Source organism: Balaenoptera borealis (assembly GCF_965194805.1).
Source record: "Balaenoptera borealis genome assembly, chromosome: 4".
Lineage (NCBI taxonomy): Eukaryota > Metazoa > Chordata > Mammalia > Artiodactyla > Balaenopteridae > Balaenoptera > Balaenoptera borealis.
The window spans coordinates 129989935-130017664 of NC_138861.1; the positions used below are offsets into that span (position 1 = coordinate 129989935).

Genomic DNA, 27730 nt, shown 5'->3' on the forward strand with positions numbered 1-27730 from the left:
AGTTTGGTGAGGAGAGGGAGTAATCCAATAATAATGGTATTTTGAATTACACATTAGTAGCATAGTATAACATAAAGAAAATAAGTTTTAGAGTTTGCTATGGACTGAATGTTTGTGTCCTTTGCTATGGACTGAACGTTTGTGTTCCCTCAAAATTCATAAGTTGAAGCCCTAATCCTTAATGTGATGGTGTTTGAGGTGCAGCCACTGTGAGATAATTAGGGTTAGATGAGCTCATGAGGGTGGAGTGATGGGATTAATGCCCTTATAAAAACGGGAAGCAACAGATTCTCCCTCTCTCTCTCTCTCTCTGCATGCACACACCAAGGAAGGCCATGTGAGGCATAACCAGGAAGAAGGCCCTCACTAAAAACCCAACTACTCTGGCACCCTGACCTCAGATCCATGAAGGCAGGGAATCTTCATATATTTTATTCACTCATATATCCTAAGGGATAAGACAGTGCCTACAGAGTAGGACTAAATAAGTATTTCTTGAATTAACTAACCAAGTTTCAACCTGATTCTATCACTTCCTAAGGAAGTTTTAACTTCAGTTCCCTCACCTATAAAATGATCACAATGATCATTATCTCACAGAATTAATACTAAGATTAAATGAGGTAATCTACACAAATGGATGTTGTATTGAAGACACCCAATAAATGTTAGTGCCTAGTTTTTCTCTTTCATCTTCTCTGGCAAAAAGAATCATCAGCAGGTTGGAAAGAAGAGACTACAACAGCTACCACATGTGGGGTCCGAGAGAGAACACAGCTACTATAAAGAGTAGCAGCTCCCTGCAATATACAAATGATTTTAAAGGAAACAGAATAATTTTCCATGACAAACATAATGCTTCCAATCAAACTGAGGAAAGGACATTTTTCTTGTGAAATAACTTTGTAAACATAAGTTTTACAATCATAATTTAAAACAGACTATACACCTTTAAAGTCACTGAAAAACAAAGCCAGGTAAGTTCACATCATGCAGTAAAAATCAGGGGATAAAAAGGAAAGACCCAGGAACATGAAAGAGCATAAAATACAATGACAGACTATATAATACATGAGTTATGATAAGTGATATAAAATACTGAGTACCCTTAAAGGCTCTGAAATTAGGGTAAAATGGAAAATGCAAACACAGGCTATTTTCAAGAAATGTACTTAAAACAACATACACACCCAAACATAATTTTACAAGGGGGATTGGAATGTGCCTAAGTGTAGAAAATGGTGCTGATGAGAGTGCAATGGTACTGAGTAGCCCTTCCTCAAAAGCACCTTGGATGGACAGAGATTATTACTATTAGTATTTTCACAAGCCTTAAAAGAACCAGGAGTACTACCAGTATGATAGCTCCTAGTCAAAGATGTATATACAAGATGTTCATCCCAGAATTATTTATAAAAGTGGAGTATTACAAATAACGTATTTGCCCAAAGTTAATGAGTATATTCATTTTGATATAACAAGATGAAGAGATACTACTCAGCTGTTAAAAAAAGATCATACTTCAAAAAATATGTAAAGGCAAGGGAAAATGTAAAGGGAAGAAAACAGAATAAGATTAATGCACAATTTACAATACTGAAATAAAGACGGTAACTGTATCTGTATAAATAAGTATTGGAGGAAAATATCAAGAGATTAATGTTCATATTAGTTGACATCAGTTGAGAAATCTGGAATCATTTTATTTCTGTCTTTACTCCCTTCTGTATTTCGTAATTTTTCTGGAACAAAAAAGGAAACAAACTTCCAAATATTACTTTGGAATGAAAAAAATACCGTTGGCTGAGTGAAGGTTCTCCATCCTCACCTTCCACGCATGCCTCAAGCCCACTGCCATCACACTTATGCGTCAAGTGCTTGAACTCCCTAAACAGCTTTGAGAGGTCACCAACTCCCTCCACATGGCTAAATGGAACGGGGACTCCTGCATCCTCATTTAACATGAAGTTTCAGTATCATCTGACATACCTGGTCACTCCCCTCCTGCCTTTCATTTAGTGTCCGTAAGGACCTATTCTCCTTGTTTTCCTTCTATTTCTCTGGCCATTTCCCCCTCCACTTTCCTGTACAGGCTCCTCCTCCACCCTAACCTTGAAGTTTGGATCTCAGGGCCTGTTCCTCAGCCCACTTCTTCGTTCATTAGGTGTTTCCTCCCCTGGTGATCTTCATCATCTTCGTGCTCTGTGTTACTGTTTATGTGGAGATCACTCGCCAGTATCTTATCTCTGAAGCCAGTCCTCTCTCCTGATCTGCACAGGGGAGGATCTAACTGCCTGCTGGACAGCTCACCGGGGCTGCAAACTTAGTAAGTCGAAAGTTGAACTGGAGTCGAAAAAATACAACAAACTAGTGAATATGACAGAAAAGAAGCAGACTCACAGATACAGAGAACAAACTAGTGGTTACCAGTGGGGAGAGGGAAGGAGAGAGGGGCAATATAGTGGTAAGGGATTAAGAGGTACAAACTATAGGGTTATAAATTAAGCTACAAAGATATACTGTACAACACAGGAAATATTGCAAATATTTTATAATAACTACAAATGGAATATAACCTTTAAAAATTGTGAATCACTATATTGTACACCTGTAACTTATATAACATTGTTTATCAACTATACTTCAATTAAGAAAAAGACTCTTTGTCTCCCAAATCTAATTCTCAAAACAAAAATGTGCCATCCATCTGACACTTGCTGGAAATCTGGCAGTCAGCCTTGATCCAATGTCTCCCTCATCCCCACCTCATTTAGTCAATTACCACTTCTTCCCTGTACACATTTCTAGAAGACATTTAATTGTCTCCATCTGTGCTGCCACAGCCTGAGTGAAAACCATTACCTGCCTAGACCAGTGCTTCTCTAGCAATAAGAAAATGTTTCAGTATGCACCTATTATCTGTATTTTTAAATAAAATATACCAAGTGTACTAAGGTATTTATAAGTTATATTATTAGAGACAAACTTTTAAGAGAATGTGAAAAAGATGAAATAAACGTTTTTGTATTAATAATTATGACTTCATATTTTCATTAGGCAACATCTAAGATATGATATTTAGGGTCAAAGTCATTTTTAACAAAAATGTAGACAAATACATATTTCAAATGTCTTCTGGATAATTTCAGTTTTTTGGTTTACTTTTTTCCAGATATGACGGTGGCATTTTTTTAATCTAAATTTGCTGCTGACTAGTAACATTAACTCTGTTGTTTTCTTTTTGTTACCTTGTGTCTGTATTATTAATATTATTTTCAATCTGTAGTTTCTGTAAAGGACTCTTTTGTACAAGATTATTTTATTTAAAAACAGATAACAGAATCCATATCTCCACTTAACTGGGAACACATAAATCGCAATCCTAGCAAGCACGGAAAACAAACAAGTGACAACCTGCATCACCATGGAATTGCCACTCTTCCCTCAGATCACATTTAGTACTGTACGTCACAAGAAACCAGCTGTTAACAAGGGTACCAAAGTAACAGAGGGCACCGAAGTCAAGCCTGCTATTCAATGATAATAAAGTTTAATTTTGTTCTTAGTTTTAAAATACACAATAAGCAGGGATCAAAACTGGAATCTTTCCTTCCCATTTCCCAATGGATGTCTCCTAGGCCTCCTGGGATATGCAGCTCCTCACTCTGAAAACCAAAGCCTAGATTATTGCAATGGCCAGTGTCAGTGGTTCTCAAATGGGTGGTACAGTTTCCCCTCCCCTCAGGAAATGTTTGGAACTAGGGGAGGTGTGTAACTGTCCTGAAGAATGGGGGTTGCTGCACGCATTTTACATAGGAGAGGAGATGCACATTCCCTGTAATGTATGGACAATTTTACACTGTCAAAAGGTGATGAATACTATCTGAATCTCTCGGCATCCATCCTTATCCCCTTCTGTCCATGCTCCACCCAGCAGGTGGAGGGATTTTCAGAAGTGTAAATGTCATTTTACTACATAAAATTGGTCCATGGGTCCCTACTGGAGCCTTCCTTACTTTAAGGGAAGCTCCTACACTCTAGCCCAACTAATCAGCTTTAGCGTAGGCTGACGAAGACACCGCAGCCTTCCTGCCTCAGGACTTTCCCGCTTCTCTTTTGCTAGCGGCCTCCTATGCATTCCTCGGGAAGGCCTGTATGATCTTTCTGACAGAAGTCTTCCGCTAAATGCTCTCCTAGTAGCCTTTATTTTTCCTTTATAACACTTACCTCGAGTGTAATTAATTATTTGTGTGCTTTTTAATGTCTCTCCTTACTAGTCCTAAGGAACAGGAAGGCAAGAGTAGTCATTCCATTAATATCTGTTGAACTAAAGAAAGAAAGAAAGAAAGGGAAAGGTAGATAATTGATAGATACAATCCCTGTGAGCAATATAAATAACCCAAAGGCTGTGGAATAATTCTGGAGAAACCAAAGAAGGTGTCTTTAGAGATTATTTTCAAGTAAAAGAAACTCTAAATTGTTTTTATAAGTATAAATGAAAATTTGTGATCATGCGTAAGATAGAATTAAAATGTATTCCCTATTTTCTATTTCCCTGGCTCCTTCTCTAAACCTCATGTCAAAAGAACAATAGATACCTTCAATGGCTTCCTGTTGAAATTAGATTCAAAATAAATTCCTTAATGTGGCTGAAAGGCTACCAGTTTGCTCTCCAACTTTACCTTGCACCCCTCTCTTCCTCTCTCCCTGGGTTCCAGCTCCACCTGCCTTTTTACTTCCCCTAACACTGCATGCTCTTTCCCACTTACAGGCCTTGATTTATTCTGTTCCCTGAGCCTAGAATGTTCTTTCCCCCATGGCTCCTCTTCATCTTCTAGGTTACTTAGAGTCACTTTCTCAGAGAATTCTTCCCTACCTACTCTTTCATAGCCCACTCCATTTTTTCCTTTCCCAATCTTTATCATAAAATGCAATGAGACATCTATTCAGGTTTATTTGCTTAAGTCTGTACTCCACAAGAATGTGAGTTCTATGAGGGTAGGGGACATGGCGTCTTGTTCACTGTTTTATTAGTTATTTATTTCTGGCACTGGGACTAGGTTTAAGGGCTGGCATCAACTTTCACCGTGTGCCAGGAATGACCCTTAGCAATTTCTAAACATTAGCTTGTTCAATGCTCACAACCACCCTTTTAGGTATTATCCCCATTTCACAGAAGGAAATTGACACACACACTTCTGTCTCAAGCAGGTTGCCCAAGGTCACAGGATGAGGAAGTGGTCTCCAGGATTTAAACCCAGACAGTCTGGGTTCAGAGTCTATACCACCCCACAAGGGCCAACTATTAAAAAAGTCTCTCACTTCAAACAGAGATATGTGAGCCCACTATACTTTCTTCCATTTGCCTGGCGGACACCATTTTTAAGAGATAAAAATCTCTGAACAAACAAAGGAGGTTCTCAGCTCAGCTCACCAGTGTGTTGTGAGGGATACGAAGTGCAAGTCCATTTACATGGTCACCATGGGAAAATTACGGCAGCGGCAAGCTGGAGAAATAGAAAGGAAGTTGAGCAGGATGCTGAAGTCATTGATGACGGCTCAGAATTAAGGAGTTCGAGAAGCTCCAATAGGACGTGGGATTGGAACAATCCAACAGATTGTTGAACGAGGGCCAAGGCAGAGGATTAAATGTCAGCAGAGAGTAGCTGATGTCACGGTTGTGAAACTGACTACCTAGACATTAAAAGCTATGTTTTCATGAACTTAAATGCAGTCATTAAGAGACTTCAAACTGATGCTCTGTATAAATCAGCCATATGTAAGGTCTTTTATAGTCATTTTAAAAATAGGGAAGAGCAAGGAGTTCCAATAGTGCCACAGAGATGCTTTCTTTTCTTTCTTTCCACATGTGATTCTTATACAGCCCTTCAGCCTACTCCAACTTAGTATTAATTCACATTCCCAAAAAATGGGGAAATTTTTTTTTAAATTATTAATTTATTTATTTATGGCCTTCGTTTGGGTCATTGGGTCTTCATTTCTGTGCGAGGGCTTTCTCTAGTTGCGGCAAGTGGGGGCCACTCTTCATCGCGGTGCGCGGGACTCTCACTATTGCGGCCTCTCTTGTTGCGGAGCACAGGCTCCAGATGAGCAGGCTCAGTAATTGTGGCTCACGGGCCCAGTTGCTCTGTGGCATGTGGGATCTTCCCAGACCAGGGCTCGAACCCATGTCCCCTGCATTGGCAGGCAGATTTTCAACCACTGCGCCACCAGGGAAGCCCTGGGGAAATATTTTATTCCTTCTCTAGGCTAGAGGTAAACTGATTTTGTCTTAAGGTAAAGGGAAACAGCATGCTTAATAGAAAGTCCTTGGAGATAATGTTAGAATCTTATAGACATCTTCAGTTAACAAATATTTATCACATACAGTGTGTCCACCACTTCAGTAAGAACAATGACAAAGAGCACTCTGCCCTGCCTCAGTGGAGTCCACAGTGTTAAGGAGAAATACTCGTAATGCCATGAACACAATACCAAGAACGGCACACAGGAGGGCACGATGACTCTTCCCGGATGCACAGGGGTTATCACGTCCTAAGGTGGGGAGTGACATTCCAGGGAGAAGGAAGAAGATGTACAAAGGTACAGAGGGGTGAAGAGCAAGGCTCAGGTGGGGAATGAAAACTGTTCACTAAGGCTGAAGATGAGACATTGTTAGGGGAATAACTTGAAAAGGAAGTTAGAAGGCTGGAGCCAAATCCTAGAGACCCTGATAATCATAATTAGAAACTGGAAGGATGTATATTCTGCAAGCGGTGGGACTTGAAGAAGAGACTGAAACCGAAGTATAATTTAGTCAGCAAGCTAGAGAGTACACAACTGGAATCAAGGAGGCCAAACAATGTTCCACACCAAGCCAGAAATGATTTGGACATAAACTCAGACAGTGGTCATTGATTCATTTATTCATTCCTTTAAAATATTCTTTGAATGTTTCTTATACGCCAGGTATTGTTCTAGGGCTGGGAATACAGCAATAAACAATAACGAAAAACTCTCTGGTCATGGAGCTTATAATAAATGATAAATAATTAAACAAACAAATACGTAATATTTCAGGCAGATGTAAGTACAGTGAAGGAGAAGACGACTATGGGGTGAGGGTTAAGAAAGTAATGGAAGTAAGAGAGAAAGAAATTTGAGCCGAGAACTGACAGAAGCACAGGAACAGGTCATAAAGATACCTGAGAAGGGCGTTCCAGGCTGGGGAAACGGCAAATACAAAGACCTATTCACAGGAGTGTGCTCAGTGCGTCTGGAAGAACAGCAAGGAAGCCATGTGGCCGGAGTGAGGCGGAGGGGGCGGTGAAGCCAGAGAGGCTGGGGCAGAAGGGCGGGGGGTGCGGGTCACGTGGCCACTTCCAGACGCTGGTACAACTCTGGTTTTCACTCAATGAGATGGACGGTCGTTGAGGGTTTGAGCCAATGAGACTAATGTAATGCATACGTAATCTACGCACACATACGTAAAATCTGACTCGGGTTTTAGAAAGATCACTGTGGGTGGCAAGTTGAGGACAGACTAAGGAGCAAAGATGGAAGGAGAGAGATCAATTAAAAAGCTATTGTGTTGTTCCAGGAGACTAGGTTGGTAGTTGTGGAGGTGTAAGAAGTGTTCACATTCTCAACTTACATACAAAGCCAATCAGATTTGCTACTGCACTGGACATAGGGGGTGACAGAAAGAGAGAAGTGAAGGTGGCAATGGAAATTTAGAGAAGGTGACAGGTTTGAGAAATATAGACAAGCAAAGAGGGTCAGGAATTACTGGGGCTGAGAGGAAGCTGCATGGGTTTGATCCCTGGAATCCTGATTTGGCCAGTTACAAGCAGTGAATGATAGGCAAGTCATTCAACCCCAGGGAGCCTCAATTGCTTCCTATAGGTGGAAATAACACCTACATATTTCTGGACTGTAGTGAAATCAGAGACTGTATACAAACTATGGACCACTGTGTCTTTCTAACTACAGAAGCTCAACTAGATGATGCTATTGGTCATGGCTCAGGGAAAAAGAGGTGTCTGGCATGAGGCTCAGACCTTTGGCTTGGGCTATTTGGAGACAGTGGAGTTCTCAGAGAGATGGGTAGTTGAAGGAAACATGTTAAGAGATTGAGAAGGCTGGGAGATCATGATTTCAGTCCGGAATACAGGAGAGATGTCTCATAGGCACCTCACAATATCTGTCTAGAGTTCAAAGAGAAATCTAGGCAGGGAAAGGAAGATTTGGAAGTCATCTACCATATGTGTAGTAGCTAAAGATAATTAAAGTTGAATAGGTATGGCACGCTGGGGGAGCTGCATGGCATGGAACCACTGGGCCTAAGGTGTTAAGAGTAGTGTTGATGAGTGAGGTGGCATTTGAGCAAAATTGTAAAGAACTGAAATGGATATGTATCAGTTTCTTCTTTACAATTTTGCTCAAATGCCACTCAAATGTCATATATATATGGTATGTCTACTATATATATATATATATATATATATATATATATATATATATATATACACACACACATACACACACACACACACACACACACACATATATATATATATGGTAGACAGTGGGAACAGGAGCAGAAAAAAGACTTTCTAGGCAGAGGGAACAGTGTATGCAAGGTACCTGGAACAAGAGACAGAGATATGAAACATTATCACTACTTCCGGAAACTCTAAGTGTTAGTGCAAATAAACTGCAGGGTACTGACAGATAAGATTATTAAGACATAAAATAATAAGAATTGAGAAAGACCATAATAATTTTTCAGTCAAGTAGGAAGGTGGATTTTACCTTATAGGTTGTGAGAAGCCATCATAGAGAAGCACATGATTGAGTTTACATTAAAACAGTCACATTGTGATATTACTACCAAACCCAAAGAAATAAAAACGATTATAAGAGAACACTATGAACTGTATGCCAACAAATTAGATAACCTAGTTGTCATGGACAAATTCCTAGAAATACACAAATTACCAAAACAGACTCAAGAAGAAACAGAAAAATTCAGAAGACCTATAACAAGTACAGAAATTGAATCAAATAACCTCCCAACAAAGAAAAGTCCAGAACTCAATGGTTTCACTGATGAATTCTAACAAACATTTAAAGAAGAATTAACACCAATCCTCTCAAACTCTTCCCAAAAATAGAAAAGGAGGGAATACTTCCTAACTAATTCTGTGACGCCAGTACGACCTTGACACCAAAGCCAGACAAAGATATTACAATGAAAGAAAACTACAGACTAATACCCCTATGAATATATATGAAAAAATCTTCAAATGAACAAACAAAAAAAACAAGACAAAACAAAACAAAAAACTCTAACAAGCTGAATCCAAGATCATGTTAAGAGGATTATAAGCCATGAACAAGTGGTACTTATCCCAGGACTGTAACGGTAGTTCAACATAAAAGGAAATCAAACAATGTACCACACCACATTAACAGGACAAAAGGAAAGAAAATGATAATTTCAAGTGATTCAGAAAAGCATTTGACAAGATTCAAAACCCTGTCTTGATAAAAATATTCAGAGAACTAGAAGAGAACCTCCTCAACACAATAAAGGACATTTATAAAAAACTCACATCTACCATCATATTTAATGGTAAAAGACTGAAAAAATGCAAAAGAATGGACCTCTAACTCACATCATATACAAAAAATTAACTCAAAAAGGATCAAAGGCCTAAATGTAAGAGCTAAAACTATAAAGCTCTTAGAAAAAAATATAAGGGTAAATTTTTATGACCTCGAATTTGGCAATAGATTCTTAGATATGACACCAAATGCATGATGAGAAGGAGAAAATGGGTAAATTAAACTTCATCAAGACTGAAAAGTTTTGTGCATCAAAGGATATTATCAAGAAAGCAAAAAGAGAACATATAGAATGAAAGAAAATATTTGCAATCATATCTGTAAGGGTCTAGTATCCAGTATCTCACACTCAACAACAGAGACAAGCAACACAATTTTAAAATGGGCAAAGGACTTGAATAGACATTTCTCCAAAGAAGATACACAAATGGCTGACAAACAAGTACATGGAGAGATGTTCAACATCATTAATCCTCTGGGAAATGTAAATCAAAACGACAATGATATACCACTTCACATCCACTAAGATGACTATAATTTTAAAAAACAGAAAATAATAAGTGTTTACAAGGATGAGGAGAAATTGGAATCCTCGTGCATTCCTGGTGGGAATATAAAATGGTACAGCTACTGTGAAAAGCAGTATGGCAGTTCCTCAAAAAGTCAAACACAGAATCACTAAATGGACACAGCAATTCCACTCCTAGGTATATACCCAAAAGAACTGAAAACAGGTACTTAAAACTTGTATACGCATGTTTGTCTCAGCACTGTTCACAAGAGCCACGAGGTAGGAACAACCCAAATGTTCATCAGCTGATGAACAGATAAACTGTGTTGTATACATAAAATGGAGTATCATTCAGCCATAAGAAGTAATGGTGTACTGATACCAGCTGCAATGTAGATTATCCTTGAAAACATTGTGCTAAGTGAAAGAAGCCAGTCACAGAAGGTCACATATTGTATGATTCATTTATATTAAATATCCAGAAGAGGTAAATCTATGGAAATGAAAGCAGACTGGTGCCTGCCAGGGTCTGGGGAGAGTGAGGAATAACTGTTTAACGGGTATGGAACTTTATGTGCGGACGATAAAAATGTTTTGGAATCAGAGGTGACGGCTGCACATCACCGTCAATGTACTAAATGCCACTGAAGTGTTTCCTTTAAAATGGTTAATTTTATGTTATGTGAATTTTATTTCTATTTTTAAAAAATCACCTTGGTGGGGTGGAGAACACATACACTGGAGATTGGATGTAATAAGAAATAGTGAGGTGAGGGTCCAGGCTATGCACTGCTAGTGGGAATGGAAACTGAGAGGAAGTAATGGATTTGAGCTATTTAGGAAGGAGATAGACTGGAAGTGGGGTGAGAAAGGATGACTTCTATCTGGAATGGGTAGGTTAAGAGAATAAGATTTTGGAACAGACAGCCAGTTCCCTGACCAGGCTGCATTTCAGGGAAGTTTTGGAGGCATTAAACTTGGATCTCTTCTCAACAGACCAGTCCGGACTGCAGGTAAGGCTCAGAGAGATTTGAACATCTGACAGAAGTAAATGGGATAGAAGTAGATAGAAAAAATCATGCTTGTAACATAATTTTTAAAAAATAACATCATGGTCCAGTCTATGTAAGGAAGCAGTCCACAAAAATATTCAGCATAAATAAAAGTCAGGTAGAGCATGATGGAAGGAAGATGTCCATACACAGTTAATATTTAATTTCTATCTCCCATCACTTATTTGTGTAGTTGTGCAATTAAATAACCCAAAAAAAGTTTTGCTTTTATGAAAATGCTTCCAATAAAAGCACCAGTGGACTGAACGTTCAGTCCATTAAATTATGAAACTCGCTGTACCTCCAGTTCAGGATAGAGCTCTCCATGTGTACATTTCTTTCTCTACAAGTAGTTCTCCTTAAAGAAGTTCACTGTTGATAAAGGTATTTTTATGAGTAGGCCCACTGGGAGTACGTTGTTGCCTTAACCTTACCACCAGAGTTTCATGGAAAGACAAGGAAAACATCTTATGTTTGTGAGTTTCCTTTCATATGGACTGCTTACTCCATCCTTTATCCTTTGGGATATGCCAAGGGGACTGAGTACTCAGGTTTCCCTCAACATTTAAAGAGAACTATGTACTGTGCAATTTCACAGATTACAACTTTAATGTTTCTTCTTACATTGAGCTACATTAATACTTTTTTTTTTTTTTTGCTATTTTTGTGTTAGAAATAAGAACAAGAAGTGTTTTCCCTAACACCTGTGTCAAGTTTCTGTCAACTGTCAATCTTACACAGAATGGTGATGCTGTTCATCGAGGAACCATTTTTCTCTAAATTAATCAATAATCCAATTAATTTTCCTGACAATGGTAGTATTTCTGTCCTTTCATTAATAATGTGAACTACGTTGATAATTTCATTTCACTTCAAATGTCATAAGCAGAAAATCTAAACAATTAGCAGTGGCGTTTTTTAAACAAAGGAGTTTATGCATATTTTAGAAATTCATTGTTTGGCTTTAACAAAATAAATAATATCTATAACCAGTTAAATCTCTGGTTTAACTATCATTAACCTGTCAACGACTTGGACAGACACATGAAAGCTGTCTTGAATCATCACGTATTTATACCTTGGAAGAACAACTCAATTGCATTAAAACAGGGTACAAGCTTGTCTTAAAGAAAATCAGAGTTCATCTGCTGCCAGTAAACTAGGATAAAAAACATTGCTACAACGTGGTTACATGGATTATGCAATCAAAAGGTATAAAGAGCACAAGACATTAATAGACACAGATCAGCACTGTAAAGCGCGCGCGCACACACACACACACACACACACACTCTCTCTCTCTCATACATGCACAAATAGATGCATGGATACATCCACACACACATACGTATCTCCTGTTACCGGAGGTTACCGGAGGACACTAGGGAAAGAAAAGGGAAGCCAAACTCACGTCACACTGAAAAGGCTTTTCTCCGGTGTGCGTCCTCTTGTGCTCATCCAGGCCTCGCTTCTGGCTGAAGGCCTTGCTGCACTCTGAGCACTTGTATGGCTTCTCCTGCAGTCAGTGAAAAGAGACCATGAATTCGAGTGAATGCACAGCCCGCCTTATGAAGGCGTACGTGGGAGGGTGTCTTATCTAGTTCTGCAAGGTGCTGCAGCACATTCACAGTGGTGTCATGAATTATTTTAAATTTTCAGGGGAAAACAGGAGTACTCAAAATCTCTTGGGCAGTCTTAAAACTACCAGGTGGTTCACAGTTCCAACACTAGACTGCACAACATTTTTTTCGACGCAGTCCTATCTGTGCAAAGGGAGATTTCTGCATGATTGCTGTGATCTAACTCCTTACTGAACTGAACTTATGTTTTCTTTTGGTTTCGGAGTGCCTGCCATAAGGGCTTCGTGGAGCAAGACAGTTTGGGACCCCTGGCTTAGATGGTGCAAACTGTTTGCTGTCTCAAAGGGATTCCTGGGAATGAAAGCTCAGAACCAAATGTTCAACAGATTTTGGGGGTAAATTTAAGAAGTTAGAGCTCAACCGTGCTTTAAGTATTTTCATTTCTTTTTTTTTTTTTAACATCTTTATTGGAGTATAAGTGCTTTACAATGGTGTGTTAGTTTCTGCTTTATAACAAAGTGAATCAGCTATACGTATACATATATCCCCATATCTCCTCCCTCTTGCGTCTCCCACCCACCCTCCCTATCCCACCCCTCTAGGTGGTCACAAAGCACCGAGCTGATCTCCCTGTGCTATGCGGCTGCTTCCCACTAGCTATCTATTTTACATTTGGTAGTATATATAACTCCATGCCACTCTCTCACTTCGTCCCAGCTTACCCTTCCCCCTCCCCATGGGCTCAAGTCCCTTCTCTACCTCTGTGTCTTTATTCCTGTCCTGCCCCTAGGTTCTTCAGAAGCTTTTGGGTTTTTTTTAGATTCCATATATATGTGTTAGCATTTCTATTGTCCAATCTTTTTTCCTAGGTAGGATGTTCTTTTATAAAATCTAAATTACTTTTTTAAATGAGGCATTTTTTTTACAGCTGGTCATAGACTCTTAAGGAAAAGAAATATATCCATAGGCAAAGGAAAAAATTATCCAAATTCCTTAGCCATCTTTGATACCAGGAACTTACATCACCATCTTTTTAGCTTGGAATAAATTGCAAAATAAATTAATTAACATTGTTTCATCAAAACAGCAGGCCACTAATTACTAAATAGTGCATTGATAAACAGATTTGTTTAAAGTAAAATTGCAGTGTTTTTTCAAATATAGCTTCAAAAATATTGTTATAGACACTTTTTGAATTGAGGTAGTGTGTATATATGTTTTATATTTCATGTTAAAGTAGACAAGTTCTACTTATATTTTCTCCTTGGTATTTAAAAGACTATTATGAAAATTTTCAGACCTACAAAACGGTACGTAAACAATCAAACACACATACGTGTACTCATCGGCTAGCTTAAGAAATGGCACATTCTTGTGAATGTGAGCTCCGGTTCATTCATTCTTAGTGAGTACAGTATTACATTCAATGGCTACATTCTCCAGTGATGGATAGTTAAGTTTTTCCCAAGTTTTCACTCTTACAAATAAAGTTGTTGTGAATATTCTTGTAAATGTATACTTGAACACAGGTGAGCATAATTCCCTATGGCATGTATATCTAGAAGTGGAACTGCACCTTCAACTTTTCTAGGAATGGCCAAGTAGCTCTACAAAGTGAGTAAACCATTTTACACTCCAATATCCAGTATATCCTTATAATTTTATCATTGTAGTTTACAAATTTTGAAACTCTCATTAGGTACACGGTGAGTATATGTAAGTTTAAAACTATTCTACTCCTGGAAAATAGGACCTTTTATCATTTTGAAGTGACCTTCTTCTTCTGTAATCATCCTTTTTACCTTAAAATTAATTTGGTATTAATATAGCTATAAAAGCTTTTTAAAATTAGTATCTGCTGGGGTTTGGGAGACTTGTTGAGATGTTGGTCAAAAGGTACAAATTTGCAGTTAGAAGATGAATAAGTTCTGGAGATCTAATGCACAGCATTGTGAATATAGTCAACTGCACTGTAGTATGCAGTTGCTAAAAGTTGCTAAAAGACTAGATCCTAAATGTTCTCACTGCAAAAAAGAAATGATAATTACATGACATGATGAAGGTGTTAGCTAACACTATGATGTAATCAAACTATAATATACAAATGTATCAAATCAACAGGTTGCATGCCTTAAACTTATACAATGTTATATGTCAACTATATCTGTTTAAAAAGAGAGGCAAAAAATAAAATTAGGATTTGCCTGGTATAGTCATCTTTTTACTTTCAAACAGTCTATATATCCTTAGGTATGATAAGCGTCTGTTGTAAACAGCATACGACTCAATTTTTTTAACCCAAACCGATGGCACTTTTCTTAAGATAGTGAACTTCGCTTTTTAATATTTATTATCATTTAAAAATTATAGTTATAATAGAATTTAATTACCATTATAATAAATAAAATACAATAGTATCATATTTATCATTATTAATATATTTAAATAAATTTCTAACATTTAATTTTGTGTACATAAATTTCTAACATTTTATTTTGTGTACTGCTTTTACCTTGCTTGTTTTCTAAGGTTTTTTTCCCCTATATTTTCTTTCATGTTTTGGATTTCCTTTCCCCCCTGATTATAGAACTTACAAACTCTGTTTCTATCCTTTTACTGGTTATCCTTAAAATTCTTTTTACCATGTACATTTAACACAATTAAAGTTTATTTTACCTCGTATTAATTAACATGCCCTTTAGAATGCTGTCTTACATGTTATGTGTAGCAGTATTTCATTTGTATCTTGATTTTTAATGCCCGGTATGGAATCATTATTATTTTATACAATCAGTGTGGTTTAGCCCTACACACTTTAACAACTTCTTTACTTTTCATGCTTTCTTACATACTTGAATTTCCAAGGATCTGTTGATAGTAAATTCTGATTTTGATTGAAAGTGGCTTTGCTTCTCATTTGTCATTGAATGGAAGCCTACAACCCCAATTAGATCTTTCTATTTTTCATGTCTCTTAACCTGCCTTTGCCATTTCCATCTCTTTGTATTGCATTCTATGTAATTTCTTTAGGATCAGTTGATCAATTCAATTCAGGTATGAATAACTTGCTACCTAATAGGATCACTTGAGTTTTTAATTTCCTGCACTGTATTTTTAATTTCTAGAACTTTTTATTTGGTTCTTTTCAATTACGCTTAAATTTTTGATACAATCTTACTTTCTATTCATGCTGCTTATGCCTATTTAAAAATATTCTAGGCGTTTATACAACTTTCTTCATCTGATAAATCATTATCTTATGCGCTCTGTGGAAGTCTAGTTCTGCTATTTGTGGTTTCTCCTGTCTCCTGTTCATGGCTCTTGTTTCCTTGGGTGTTTCTGGAATTTGAAATCATGAACCCATGTTTGGTGGTCTTTAGCTGTTAAACTCCTGTGACCCCCAGGCTGAGGCTAAGTCCCTCCAGACAGCATTTGTGTTTGCTTCTGCCAGGCACTCCAGGATGCTATCAATCAAAGACCATTTTAGGTTTACTTCTTGCCCGAGGGTTTTCTGGTCAGGCAAGCATTTTAAGGCTGAAAACTCCAAACACACTTGAGGGAAGGACTGTGGTTACAAACTCTAAGGAGAACTCTTTCTCTAGCCAGCAATTACTTCAAGACAGTTAAACATCCCGAGCATTTCTGTTTGCCAAAAGTAGATTATTTCTAGCCTCTGATTTCATTTTGAGCATAGTCTTTCTGAGGTCCCAGAATTATGGGGGGGTGTGGTTCCATCTTGCCCTTTAACCTGAACCCAGAGCTTGTCTCCTTTTCCATCACCATTAAAAACCAAGTCTTGAGTTTACCGAAACTGTAAACACCCTGCAAGGTGCTGCATCCTCAACTTGACCTCACCACTCTGGAGCTGGGTTTCAGTTTTGTTTGTTGGGTCCTGGAGATCACTGTTACTTTTTTTTTTTACACATTCAGATATTTGCTGTTTGCTTTATTTTATCCAGCATTGATAGCATTGTACGGAGTATCTTTTCCAGGAAATGGAGTCTACCATATTGCCAGAAACGGAAGTAACTGTATGTATAATTTTCAGGACATGAAAAATGTGCTTTAATTGACTGTTCACAATCAACAGGAAAAAAGTAATTGCGTTTTACTGGCAGTCTATGAAATACGATGTTTATGGCCTTTCCCTCTAGTCTGAATAAATACAATCTCTTTTCACATGTTGCATTATTCTTAGCATCTATTATTTCTTCAAATACTGCCTAGTTTAAAAAAAAAACTTTAAAAGGAAAATGTAGTTCTAAGTATTTAGATCAGAAAATTTCTGGGAATTCCTGTGACTGTTTATTAAGCTTTTATTATATCCAAATGTTTCATGTAACTTAATTTTTTAAAGCATATAAAACATATCAATACAATGTATATGAGAAGAAAAAAAAAGGAAAGCTTTTCTCCCTGCAATTCATCTGTAAAATGAGATCTTGTAAAGAAGTGAGAGGCACATCACTGTGGCAGCTGCCAATGACAGGTAAATGTCTGGCAGAGAACAACCTAAGACAGGACCAACTAGCTGAATGACATCCTGAGAGAAGTTTCAGGGAAGAGAAGGCAGTGAAAAGCAAGTTCTGAGCATCACTGATTAAGACCATCCCTCTCACTCATTCCTAAATTTCCTCATAGGAGATACTGTCTAGGTAAGCATCCTAGAGATGGCCCTATGGATACTGAGAGGTTCCCAGCCAGTATATGGAGATTCTGGTGGATCACAGGGGCTTTGCAGTTATCACCAGAGGTTTGAAGTCTCAAAATATGTTATGCATTGGCTTGGATTGAATAAATAATGTCTTATACACACACACATACACTCACCCACATAGTGATACTTTCAAATGTTTACAGATCCTATTGGTGATTAACTCAACATATTCATTTACGAATGGCACTGAATTATATCACTTTCACTTAATTATTTTCTCCTATAAGACACTAAAAGTGCAACAGCCATCATGTGTTTCTATGTGTATGTTGGCAGGAAAGTGGGGGGGGGTGGTGGAAATTTATAATGTTAGAAAGGTCCCTCCACTTCAGAAAGTTTGAGAATCACCGTTGGAAGAGGGACCCGTTCGATTAAGTAGCTCTGTATTTGCCTGGACTCTCTCTTCTTTACCAAGAACCATTTGTAGCCAGGAATTCCCTGGGGTTTTTGCTCTCAGATAAGCTCACAAAGGACCCCAAAATCACATTTCCCTGTCAGTCTAGAAAGAAGGGTTCTCCGAGTGCTTAGGCCATAGCAAAGTATCGTAAGAAGAAGCCATGTTTATCCCTCAAAGGTCTGTCTGTCTCCTTCACCCCTAGTTCTTACTCAAAGAGTCCATACTTTTCCTGAAGGTCCTGCAAGGAGGGATATAACTCGTGACACATATTGGTCAGACTGCCTTACAGTACTCCTTGGAAGGACCTTTAATGCCCACCCTGGAAGGGATTCCAATTTATAGTGAATGTTGCCAAAGCAAGTATTAGAGAATTCCTGCTCCAGAAAAAGCTTTTATGCCAGAGGAAGAGCCAGGAGGTCATGGGTCACTCATCTCAAATTTAAGAATATCAAATGAACTGAAATAGGAGGAAATACATGCATTTTCTTTCTCAGAAAGGAAACTCTCATCCCCCCTTCCTTACTAATTTCTTCCATTACTCCTGATCAGCCATGTTAAAGAAATAGCACCCTTCACATGGTAAACACAGTCGGGCACAGAGAGTAAGCTGAGTGGTACAGAGCATGTTATCACAAAGACACCTGCACCTGTTCCTCTTCCTTTCTCTGAAAATTGTGAAAAAATCTTTGCTGCCTCTAGAACATTCCTGAGTATACTCAGCCCTAACTTAGCAATCCAGAAGAATCCACGCTTGTGCGCAAGGGTTCACGAGAACTTCCGTTCTGATCTTCACTCACTGCCTATCCTTGCGTTAAGGTTCACTGAAGGTGATGGTGGTTAGGTAATTAGTGATTGACACGGCAAGGGACCACGGGACAGAGGAAGCTCAGGAGGCCATCACAGGCTTCTTACTGTGGCTGAGCTGTCTACTCCCTTCCCAAGGACACACCGGAAAACAGCCTGCAGGCCGCTGCAGCTGGACGGCAAGCGTGTCTGGATACTGCTGGCCTCAGCACCCCTCCCCCACGAAGAACACGACAACATCGTCACCTTAACGTGAATCGCGTCCTAACTTCATTACTTCTCTTCCGCTATCTTTCCCTCCATTATGAAATCTTTAAACTGGGCACAAAATCTGATTCAGTGAAGTATTATGGAAATTGTCTGAACTGTTTCAGAATGGAATGCATAGTATAAATTACACATTTTAACTCATTAGCTGGATTTACCTAGAGACAAAATGATTAGGTTCTTGGTGAATTCTGTCTCTGAATGATTACACAGTTTAACTGACAAATAGCTTGTCCTTTGTCATCATAACTTGGGGAGCCATTACGAAATGGAGGCAATCTATTTGTCAGTTAAACTGTGTAATCTACCAAAGGCAGAATTCATCAGCAGTCTAATCAGCCTAGCTTTAATCAAACGGCGTTTGGCAGAATTCATTCAGAAGGTAGGATTTATAGAGCTCTTATGCCCTGCACCTTGTGATGTAGCTAATAAAAAGTCATATTTTTGTGCCAGTGCCCATCTATTAAAGGAACAGAAACTTCAGATGTTATATTTCTTGCCAACATAAACTGAATGACTAAATTTCAAAATCATTTCAGAGGGCTCTGTAGAAAAAATCACATTGTTTATAAATCTTGGAGGGGTCTAAATGTTGAAATTCTTTGAAATAGAAATTTATTGGAGGCTTTCTCATAGTTAAGAATTGCTTGCCAGGAGGTAAAGAAGCACGTCCCCCGTTACACAGACCACCAAAGACAAGGATGGATCATGGGCAGATTATCCACATGCCGCAGACACATAATCCAAAGATTCCCTATGAGTGTTTTTGTGCTAGGCCACAATCAAATAGAAAAAGAAAATATCACAAATGAGCATTTTCCCATGTAGTCAGAGGTCAGTGTAAATGGTGTCAGGAAGTCATGGAATGATGGTTAATAAATGTTCTTTCACGGCAGTGGTAGCCTGACCTCAATTAAGAAAGGAAAATTAGTAAAGCGATTAAAAGAACACAGGCAGGCTAGTGAGTATGGTAAAGACTGTCAGAGCCTGTGGTATTCTGAATATATATACACACAGTTTGCTTATGAGTGGGTTCAACTTGTGAGTGAAACACTTGGTTATTATACCTTAAATGAAAGTTTGTTCACTTGATGGACAAACCTTTTCTCTATTTGTCTTGCTCAAAGCTGTAACGAGACCAAGAGTGTCTGTGCTGTTAATGAAATAATTTCCATGTGAGCAACCTGGGTATCGAGTACAATTTGAGAGAAGAAACTCACTAAAGAGGAAACAGATGTAGAAACAAGTATCTCTGACACTCCCTCTCTCACACACACACAAGTGTGTTAGAATTAAAAGTTATCTTTTGGTACAAATTAATTTCACTTGATTACGTTTTCTACATTAAGGTTATTTTATAGCTATTAATATTTACCCTATTAGAGTTCAGAAAAACAAAGTCTTTTACTAGATGATCACTTCCTATTTCTAAGTTTAAAAGAAAATCCAAAACACCTCATGAAGCAGAGGTTCATGTATTTCTTAAATACGAATTGTGAGTTTCTTAAATGCATGAATTTCATTTTGTTAAGTTATACATTTCTTAAATATGAAATTTCTAAATAAACAAAAATTTTTAAGGTTTTAGTTTCCCATTTTCTCAGCTGCTGCAGTAGTGGTTGACTTTCTCCTGTTGGATATGCTACAAACTTTGGCAGAGATGAAATGGGCAACTTGTAACTAAAAGGGCTACATTATATTTTTAAAGGATTTGGGGCAATGTCCTTTAACCCTCAGACTTTTCCATCTGCAGAGTGTCTCACTAATTTCCAAAGTGGAATATGGCACCTCAAGTGTAAGGCAAGATCATATACAGACAGTCTTAGCCTCTTTCTAGTCTGCACCTTGGCAAGACCCATTTGCCTAACGTTCCTGAGACAAGGCACAGAGCTCCGCTGTGACCCGGAGCAGGGTTCCTCAGCCTCAGTACTATGATATCTAGGGCCAGATCATTCTTTGTTTGGTTGGGAGGGGGCTATCCCATGCACCCAGTAGGTATCAATAGCACCTCCACTCAAGTTGTGACTACTCAAAATATCTCCGCATGCTACCAAATGTATCCTGAGTGGCAAAATGGCAAAAGCACTGTACAGAAGAGTGCTTCTGGAACCATCTGTAGTGAAAGACTGTGTTTTTCTCAATGTGCTGCTGACTGATGCTTTTCTAAAATATAGTTAAAATGAATTACTAAAAAAAAAAATGGTCGTGCATTTAGATGTGCAGCAACGTCAGAATGCTATAAAAGTTCTAAACACCTCCTCACAATTTTCGTACTTATTTCATCACAGACCAGAAACAAAGAGTTTTTGGGCTGGTACTGTTTTTTCAGCCATACTTTGAATAGCACTGGTCTAGAATAAAAATGTCTGATCACAGGATGTCCATGATTCAGTTTCATCATCATCCAGGTGAACAAATTCTAAAATATAATTACACCTAAACCTTGAATTAAATATCATTTTAATATTACATATAAAAGTTCCAAGTTTTATGGCTGGAGGTGGTAGGGAGGTTATAAATGGAGGAAGAATGAATACTTGTTTGAACCTGGGTGAGGGTACATGGAGATTCATTATCCTATTCTCTCTGCTTCTGTAGGTTTGAAATTTTTTTTATAAAAAGTTAAAGGACTGTTTAAAAATTGCTTTCATGTTTTATTATTATTTTTTGGTTTCATGTTATTTTAAAACTTAAAACATCACCATTCTGCTCGAAAGATCCTGTCTTTTTTTAGAGGGACCCTTTTTGCTATCAGGAAGATGGACTGGGTAAAAATGAAGCCACCTCAGACGTCAGAAACACTGTCTCAGAAATGGCTTCTCAGAGATGACCCGGCGCTCCCGTGACCGGCCCGGCTGTAAGCCACGAGACGCGGCCTGGCCAGCAGCAGAGGCCCGAAACCCAGCTCCTCTCTCCCAGCCCAGCACGCCCAGCTTGCTCGCTCAAACGTGCCTCCAGAGAAGAGGGCGTCTTGTGTAACTGGGTCAGCGTCTGGACCTCACGTGGGACTCCACATGACAGATGCTCTGAGAGTAAAAGAAAGCTCCAGGCAGCGTCGTGCAGTGGCCCTGACCACTGACCAGGGGTCAGCCTTGACGTGTGCTCCTCAGCGTGGCAGAGACTGTGAAGCCCATGCTGAAATATCCAGATTTTTCCTAGGAGCCAACTAATTCTCTTGGTGACGCTGGCTTTGTGACCAAAAGATGACAACCTGTTTCTATAAAACATCCACTTGGCAACAGCATTACGGGTGGCATTTAGAGGAGGGTTTGTGAGGGTGGTCCCAGGGGCTGCTATTACACACAGCCCAGCGGACAGATCTACGGCCCACAGGACGGCAGGCCATATATCTGACAGTCCCTCCTAATGGCCCCATTTCTGAAAGTGCACGTGCCACCAGCTGCACACCATCAAAAGGCACTGAGTTCCCCTCTAACGAGCAGCCTCACCTAGAAAACTTCTTTTACAGATGTTTATAGCTTTTGTGGCTTTTTATTCACCGTCTTATTTTTATAGCTGGTGTGATCTTTCAACGTATGACAAAACATACCCAAGGCCTAGTAAACAACGCACCTAAAAATTCTAACTCTTAGGGAAGCCTACGGAAAGCTAGGAGAATATTTAGAGCAGGTTTCTACACAAGACATCCATAATTGGTCTTGCATTGTAGCTAATGGAAAACACACTTTGTGTAAACTGGGAAAATGTACTGCACAGTTCACATACAGAAAACTAAAAATAAGCCCAGTAAACAGAATATAATTTTTATATTTAAGGGATGCATACAGACTTTAAATAGAAACAAGGAAGCACTCAGTCACTTTTTAGTTAATCCACTCTTGAAGCCCATAGAATAATGTGTGTAAGTGACATGGCTGCAAGAAAGTCCTATCACTGAGAGCACAGAGGTGATAGAAGAGCTCGTCTGGCATAAACCAAGCAAAGAATTGCCCAAACTAGCTCAAAAACCTTGTTTTCTTACGGCCACAGGGGTGACACAAACTGGTCCATTTGGAACAGTCAGATAAACCAACCTAACTAAAACTTCCCTCATACTTTCACTCTCCTAAGCTCTAGCCCAGTGGATTTCATACGTGCCTGCACATTCAAATCACCTGGGAATCTTTTTAAAAATATTGATGATGGGTCCCACCCCACAGAGACTGATTTATCTGGTCTAGGTGTGGCCAGGCATTGGTGTTTCTTAAAAGCTCTCAAGGTGCTTCTTCTAATGTGCAACCACAACAGAACAGTAAGAACTTATGATCTGGTCCACCACCCTCTCAAGTAATAACTGTAATAGCAATAATTACGACAACAGCAGCAATAACTTCTATCTCCCCTTCTCTTACTACTACTTATGCTTTACCACCAGGGCACTCTGGTGCATGTTAATAGACTGCCTACTTCATGGCTGGCAAAGTGCTAGGAACTTTTAAGGATTTTTTTTCCCCCATTTAATTGTTAAGCAATGCTGCAAATTGGTATGGTTATTCTCACTTAGCAGATGAAGAAATATTAATTTAAAAATATTTCCAAGGTTTATACAATCAGGTAGAGAGGGCAGAACTCAAAATAAGGCACTCTTACTCCAGGGCTGGGGTCTGTGGTGACCTGTGGCTTCCTCCCCATGCACACCCCTCCCTTGGTCAAGCACTCTGGAACAGGTGACTCCAGAGCCCAGCCAAGAGACGGAACCTTGATCAGGCTCAGCCTTGGCCCCCAAACCTGCCTGCCCATGGAATCACCTGGGGAGCTTCAAAAACTGCTCATGCCGGTGACCCATCCCCCAGAGAGCGTGACTGCACTGCTCTGGGGTGTGGCCTGGGATTCTCCAGGAGATTCTAATGTGCAGACCCGTTTAGAAACTGCTAGGCTGAGCCAATGATGGAAACTCCATTTCTTTTGCAGTGATGGGTTTAGACTGGAGCATATGACATGTCTGTGGTTACTGAAGAGAAAGTAAGTCCACAGGGCATTCGGGAAAAGGCCTCCTCTGCCTGATGGGGCCGACCACGTACAGAGGTGATGCCCGAGCGGCTGCCGAGGAACTGACTGAGGACGGCAGGAGGGATGAAAGGACCTGGGCCACGGAAGACCCTGCCGAGCCACTGCATAAACCAACCCCAGGCTGGCCCTACCTCTGACAGTCTTGTTATGGGACTTAATAAATACCACAGTTTAAGCCCTTTTAAGTTAGGCTTTCGGTTATGTAGCTATGAAAGCATTCTGCCTTCTACATCTTCCCGACCATCACGTCCTATTCCGGCAGCTCTATTCTAGAGACAGAGAGTACGTCTAGCTCAGACTGAAGCATAACACTATCTAACTATATGATAATGAACAAGAAACTCGAAGTCAGTGGCTGGCTATTAAAAATGATAATGTTCAACACAGTCTAAGAACCCCCAGCTCTAAAAATGGAAGTGAGTGTTCTTTTAGACAGGAGTGTTTTTCTTATACACATGAAGGGAGCTCAAAAGGAGCTGAAAATATATTTGCTGATAAGAATTCTGAGAACAATATGAGATCTGTGCATTGTAAGAATCTTTAGAAGAAAAGGAATGCTGGTTAAGTGAAAGAGTGTTACTGTTTAAATTATCTAAAGGGAAACTCTTTCTCTGCATACGAACTGTTTAGCTGGGGCTTCCCTGGTGGCGCAGTGGTTGAGAATCTGCCTGCTAATGCAGGGGACGTGGGTTCGAGCCCTGGTCTGGGATGATCCCACATGCCGCGGAGCAACTAGGCCCGTGAGCCACAACTACTGAGCCTGCGTGTCTGGAGCCTGTGCTCCGCAACAAGAGAGCCTGCGATAGTGAGAGGCCCGCGCACCACGATGAAGAGTGGCCCCTGCTTGCCGCAACTAGAGAAAGCCCTCGCACAGAAACGAGGACCCAACGCAGCCAAAAAGTAAATTAAAAAAAAAAAAAAAAAAAGTCTACCTGCTTTATTAAAAAAAAAAAACTGTTTAGCTTTTTTCTCCTCAAAAATCATGTAAAAGAAGACTAATCATATGAACAGGAAAATTTTATAATAAGGAAAAACTTATGCTCACCATCTTAAAAATTATAAAGTAAACTTTAAGATTATATGCAAATTATAATGCAAAAATAAAGGAAAGAAATAGAAGGGAAGTAAATATGATAAAAAATATAGAGGATATATATACATACATACACACACACACACACACACAGACAAGACATAAATACAGTGTCCAAGGCAAAAATGCTGCGTTTCAAATAACAATCCAAATGGAAACCAATTATGAGAAACAAACTGTCAGAGTTACGAGAGCACAGGCTGGTAATGCAACTGCCTGACTCGTCTGTCACATATTGTCTTCAATATTTTTGTTTGTTTGTATCCCCAAAATTTGCTACTGAAAATCAAAGTAAGTCTTACAAGTCTAAGACAGCCTAATTCTGTTTTTGCATGTTCTAGGGATCTCTATTTACCAATGTTCCTAAGAAATGTAGAGTCTCAGACACAGTAATCCACCACCAAAGGCAAATTTAGGAAGAAAGATACTCACCACTTCCTCTAAAAAGGTCCTTTCCTACATTTGAACTAATATTTTAAGCTTACAAACCAATTAATTTAAATGTTTCAAGCTCTATTTACAAGTGAGCTGACAGCAATCAAGACAATTCCCATGATTAGATGATGATGTAATTGAGGGTGAATTTATCAGCAAAAGTCCCCATGCATATTGAGCAAGACATTGTGTTAGGAACTGTGGGAAACACAACAAGGTTTAAAATGTGGTCTTTATCCTCAAGAAGATTCCAACAGGTCTGCCAAGCAAAGACAGGGCAGATGGAGTAGACGGAGTTGAGGTGTACTTGTCCTACTTGTGTGGCTTTTGTGGCTACACAACTTGAAATATGGTATTCAGCACATACCAAATATTCCTGTCGATTTAGGGGGCATAACATAGGGGTACAGAGAATGATGTGAATGAGAACTCAATACAGTCACAGACTACATTTAAGAGGCAGATGCAATCAGTCCACAGAGAATTGAGTTAGTTCAACTTGCCTACTTCCAAAAATAACAAGCATGCTTTCTGATATATGTGATGGTGGCAAGTGTAATCCATCTTGAATAAAACCATAAAGTTTATTCAGAGGTCTCTAGAAGAAAGGAATTACATAAATGCAGATCCCTAGAAAAAGGGTATCTAATTCTAAAGGAATAACATACTTATCCCATTACACAATTTTGAAAATAATAAGAACACAGCAGAAAGGTGCTGTCACACATGCAACTAATTCACCCATTTCAATAGCCAACAGAGCAGTCATTTCAGCCAAGTTCATGTCAACAGGTGAAACAATCCCATCAAGGAGTGGGCAGAAGTCAGAGGAAATCATATCATCAATATAAATTACATCTCTGAATCAACACACTGCACAGATGGCAAGGAGCTAGTCGCATAAACCTGCCCCTTTCAAACCTCAAAGATGCTGAAAAAAACAGCCTGTCTATTTGCACAGGTGAGAATTCCAGTTGTCCTGGCAGAGATCTTGCTATATCTGAATGTGCTCAAGTCATAAAATGTTTTGACCAAAAGTAGGTCAGACTAAAATGTTTAAAAAGGAAGAAATTCATAAAATTAGCATCTCCACTCTTTACCCTTTTCATCTGACATAGTTTTGTTCAGTGAGTAAATCGAGCTCAATCTTCTTTTACAAATAGGTGAGTTTTTTTGTGTGAAAACTTTTTGTCATCTCTGGTGCTACTACACAGACTCCAGCAGGCTGATGTATACTTCATAGCTTCTGCAAAATACCATTCCTACCCCTAAAAATAATAACCTACAGTCATCAACAGCAGCCAGTAACAAATCAGATTCTGCTTTTTTTGGTAGTAGTGGTGACTTTTTACCTAATAGTAGCTTCTGATTGTTTTAGGTTCAATATGTTCCTTGTGAAGGGACTTCTCAGTAACTGATCTCAAGAACCATGACTAGTATGACCAACTGTCCCCATTTACCCCCGATTAGCCTGGTTTTAGCCCTAAAAGTCCCACATTCCAGAAAACCCCTCACTGTGGGGCAAAGAGCAAGATAATGCCAAGTTGGTTTCTCTATTAACCAGCACCACCTGAATTTAGGAATGACAGCCCATTGTAATGTCCCATTTAGATACCATCTAGGCAACTATATGCACCGTCCCTGTAAATTTGCTCAGCCATCACTTGAGAGAGCAACATACTAAATAGGAAAGAGACTGCTAACACAAGCCCTGCCTAAACTCCCCCTCATCCTCTCTCCTGCTCTCTCATCCCATGTATAAAGAGCCACAGTCTACACTCTCATTGGCAGGATGAACTCAGCTACCAGGAAAAGTACTGATGATCCCCACCAAGAAGAGTGGCTTCCATCCCAGCGGGCATAAGTTAAGGGTACGGGAGTGGGGACACAAGGACGAAGAAAAGCAGTACTTCAGGGTGAAGTGCCAAGTTTTTGCTCTGGCCAAACAAAATGCTCTTCCCTCAAGAAGGTGGTTTTTGCTTTATTGTTTTGTTAAAGGAAGAACATTTTGACAGAAATGAACTGTTACTCAGAAATTGTCCAAATCATTCTCTCAGAATATATTAGGTAAAAGAAAAGACTTAATTGAGGCCATTTCCTTGTCTTTACTAAATTCCAAGACACAAGGAACCTGATGGAATCACAGATCTCAATTCTGAGCCATTCTTTTGCATATTGATCTTGTTTTACCGATTTAATTCTTTACATTTACCTCTTGATTTAAGAGATACCAG

General features: G+C 39.1%; 1 protein-coding gene and 1 long non-coding RNA gene across 3 annotated transcripts in view; one reads left to right on the plus strand and one right to left on the minus strand.

Moving 5' to 3' along the window:
* LOC309627634 overlaps positions 1 to 27730 on the plus strand; it is a 1075643-nt gene that overhangs the window by 767534 nt on the left and 280379 nt on the right. The window lies entirely within an intron of this gene.
* The window catches only part of PRDM5 (PR/SET domain 5), a 226103-nt gene that overhangs the window by 16091 nt on the left and 182282 nt on the right, over positions 1 to 27730 (minus strand). For both annotated transcript variants that reach the window (XM_082389642.1, XM_082389643.1), the window contains exon 15: positions 12605 to 12709. In XM_082389642.1, coding sequence (XP_082245768.1) covers positions 12605 to 12709 — 105 coding nt within the window. The remainder of the gene's footprint in view (positions 1 to 12604; positions 12710 to 27730) is intronic.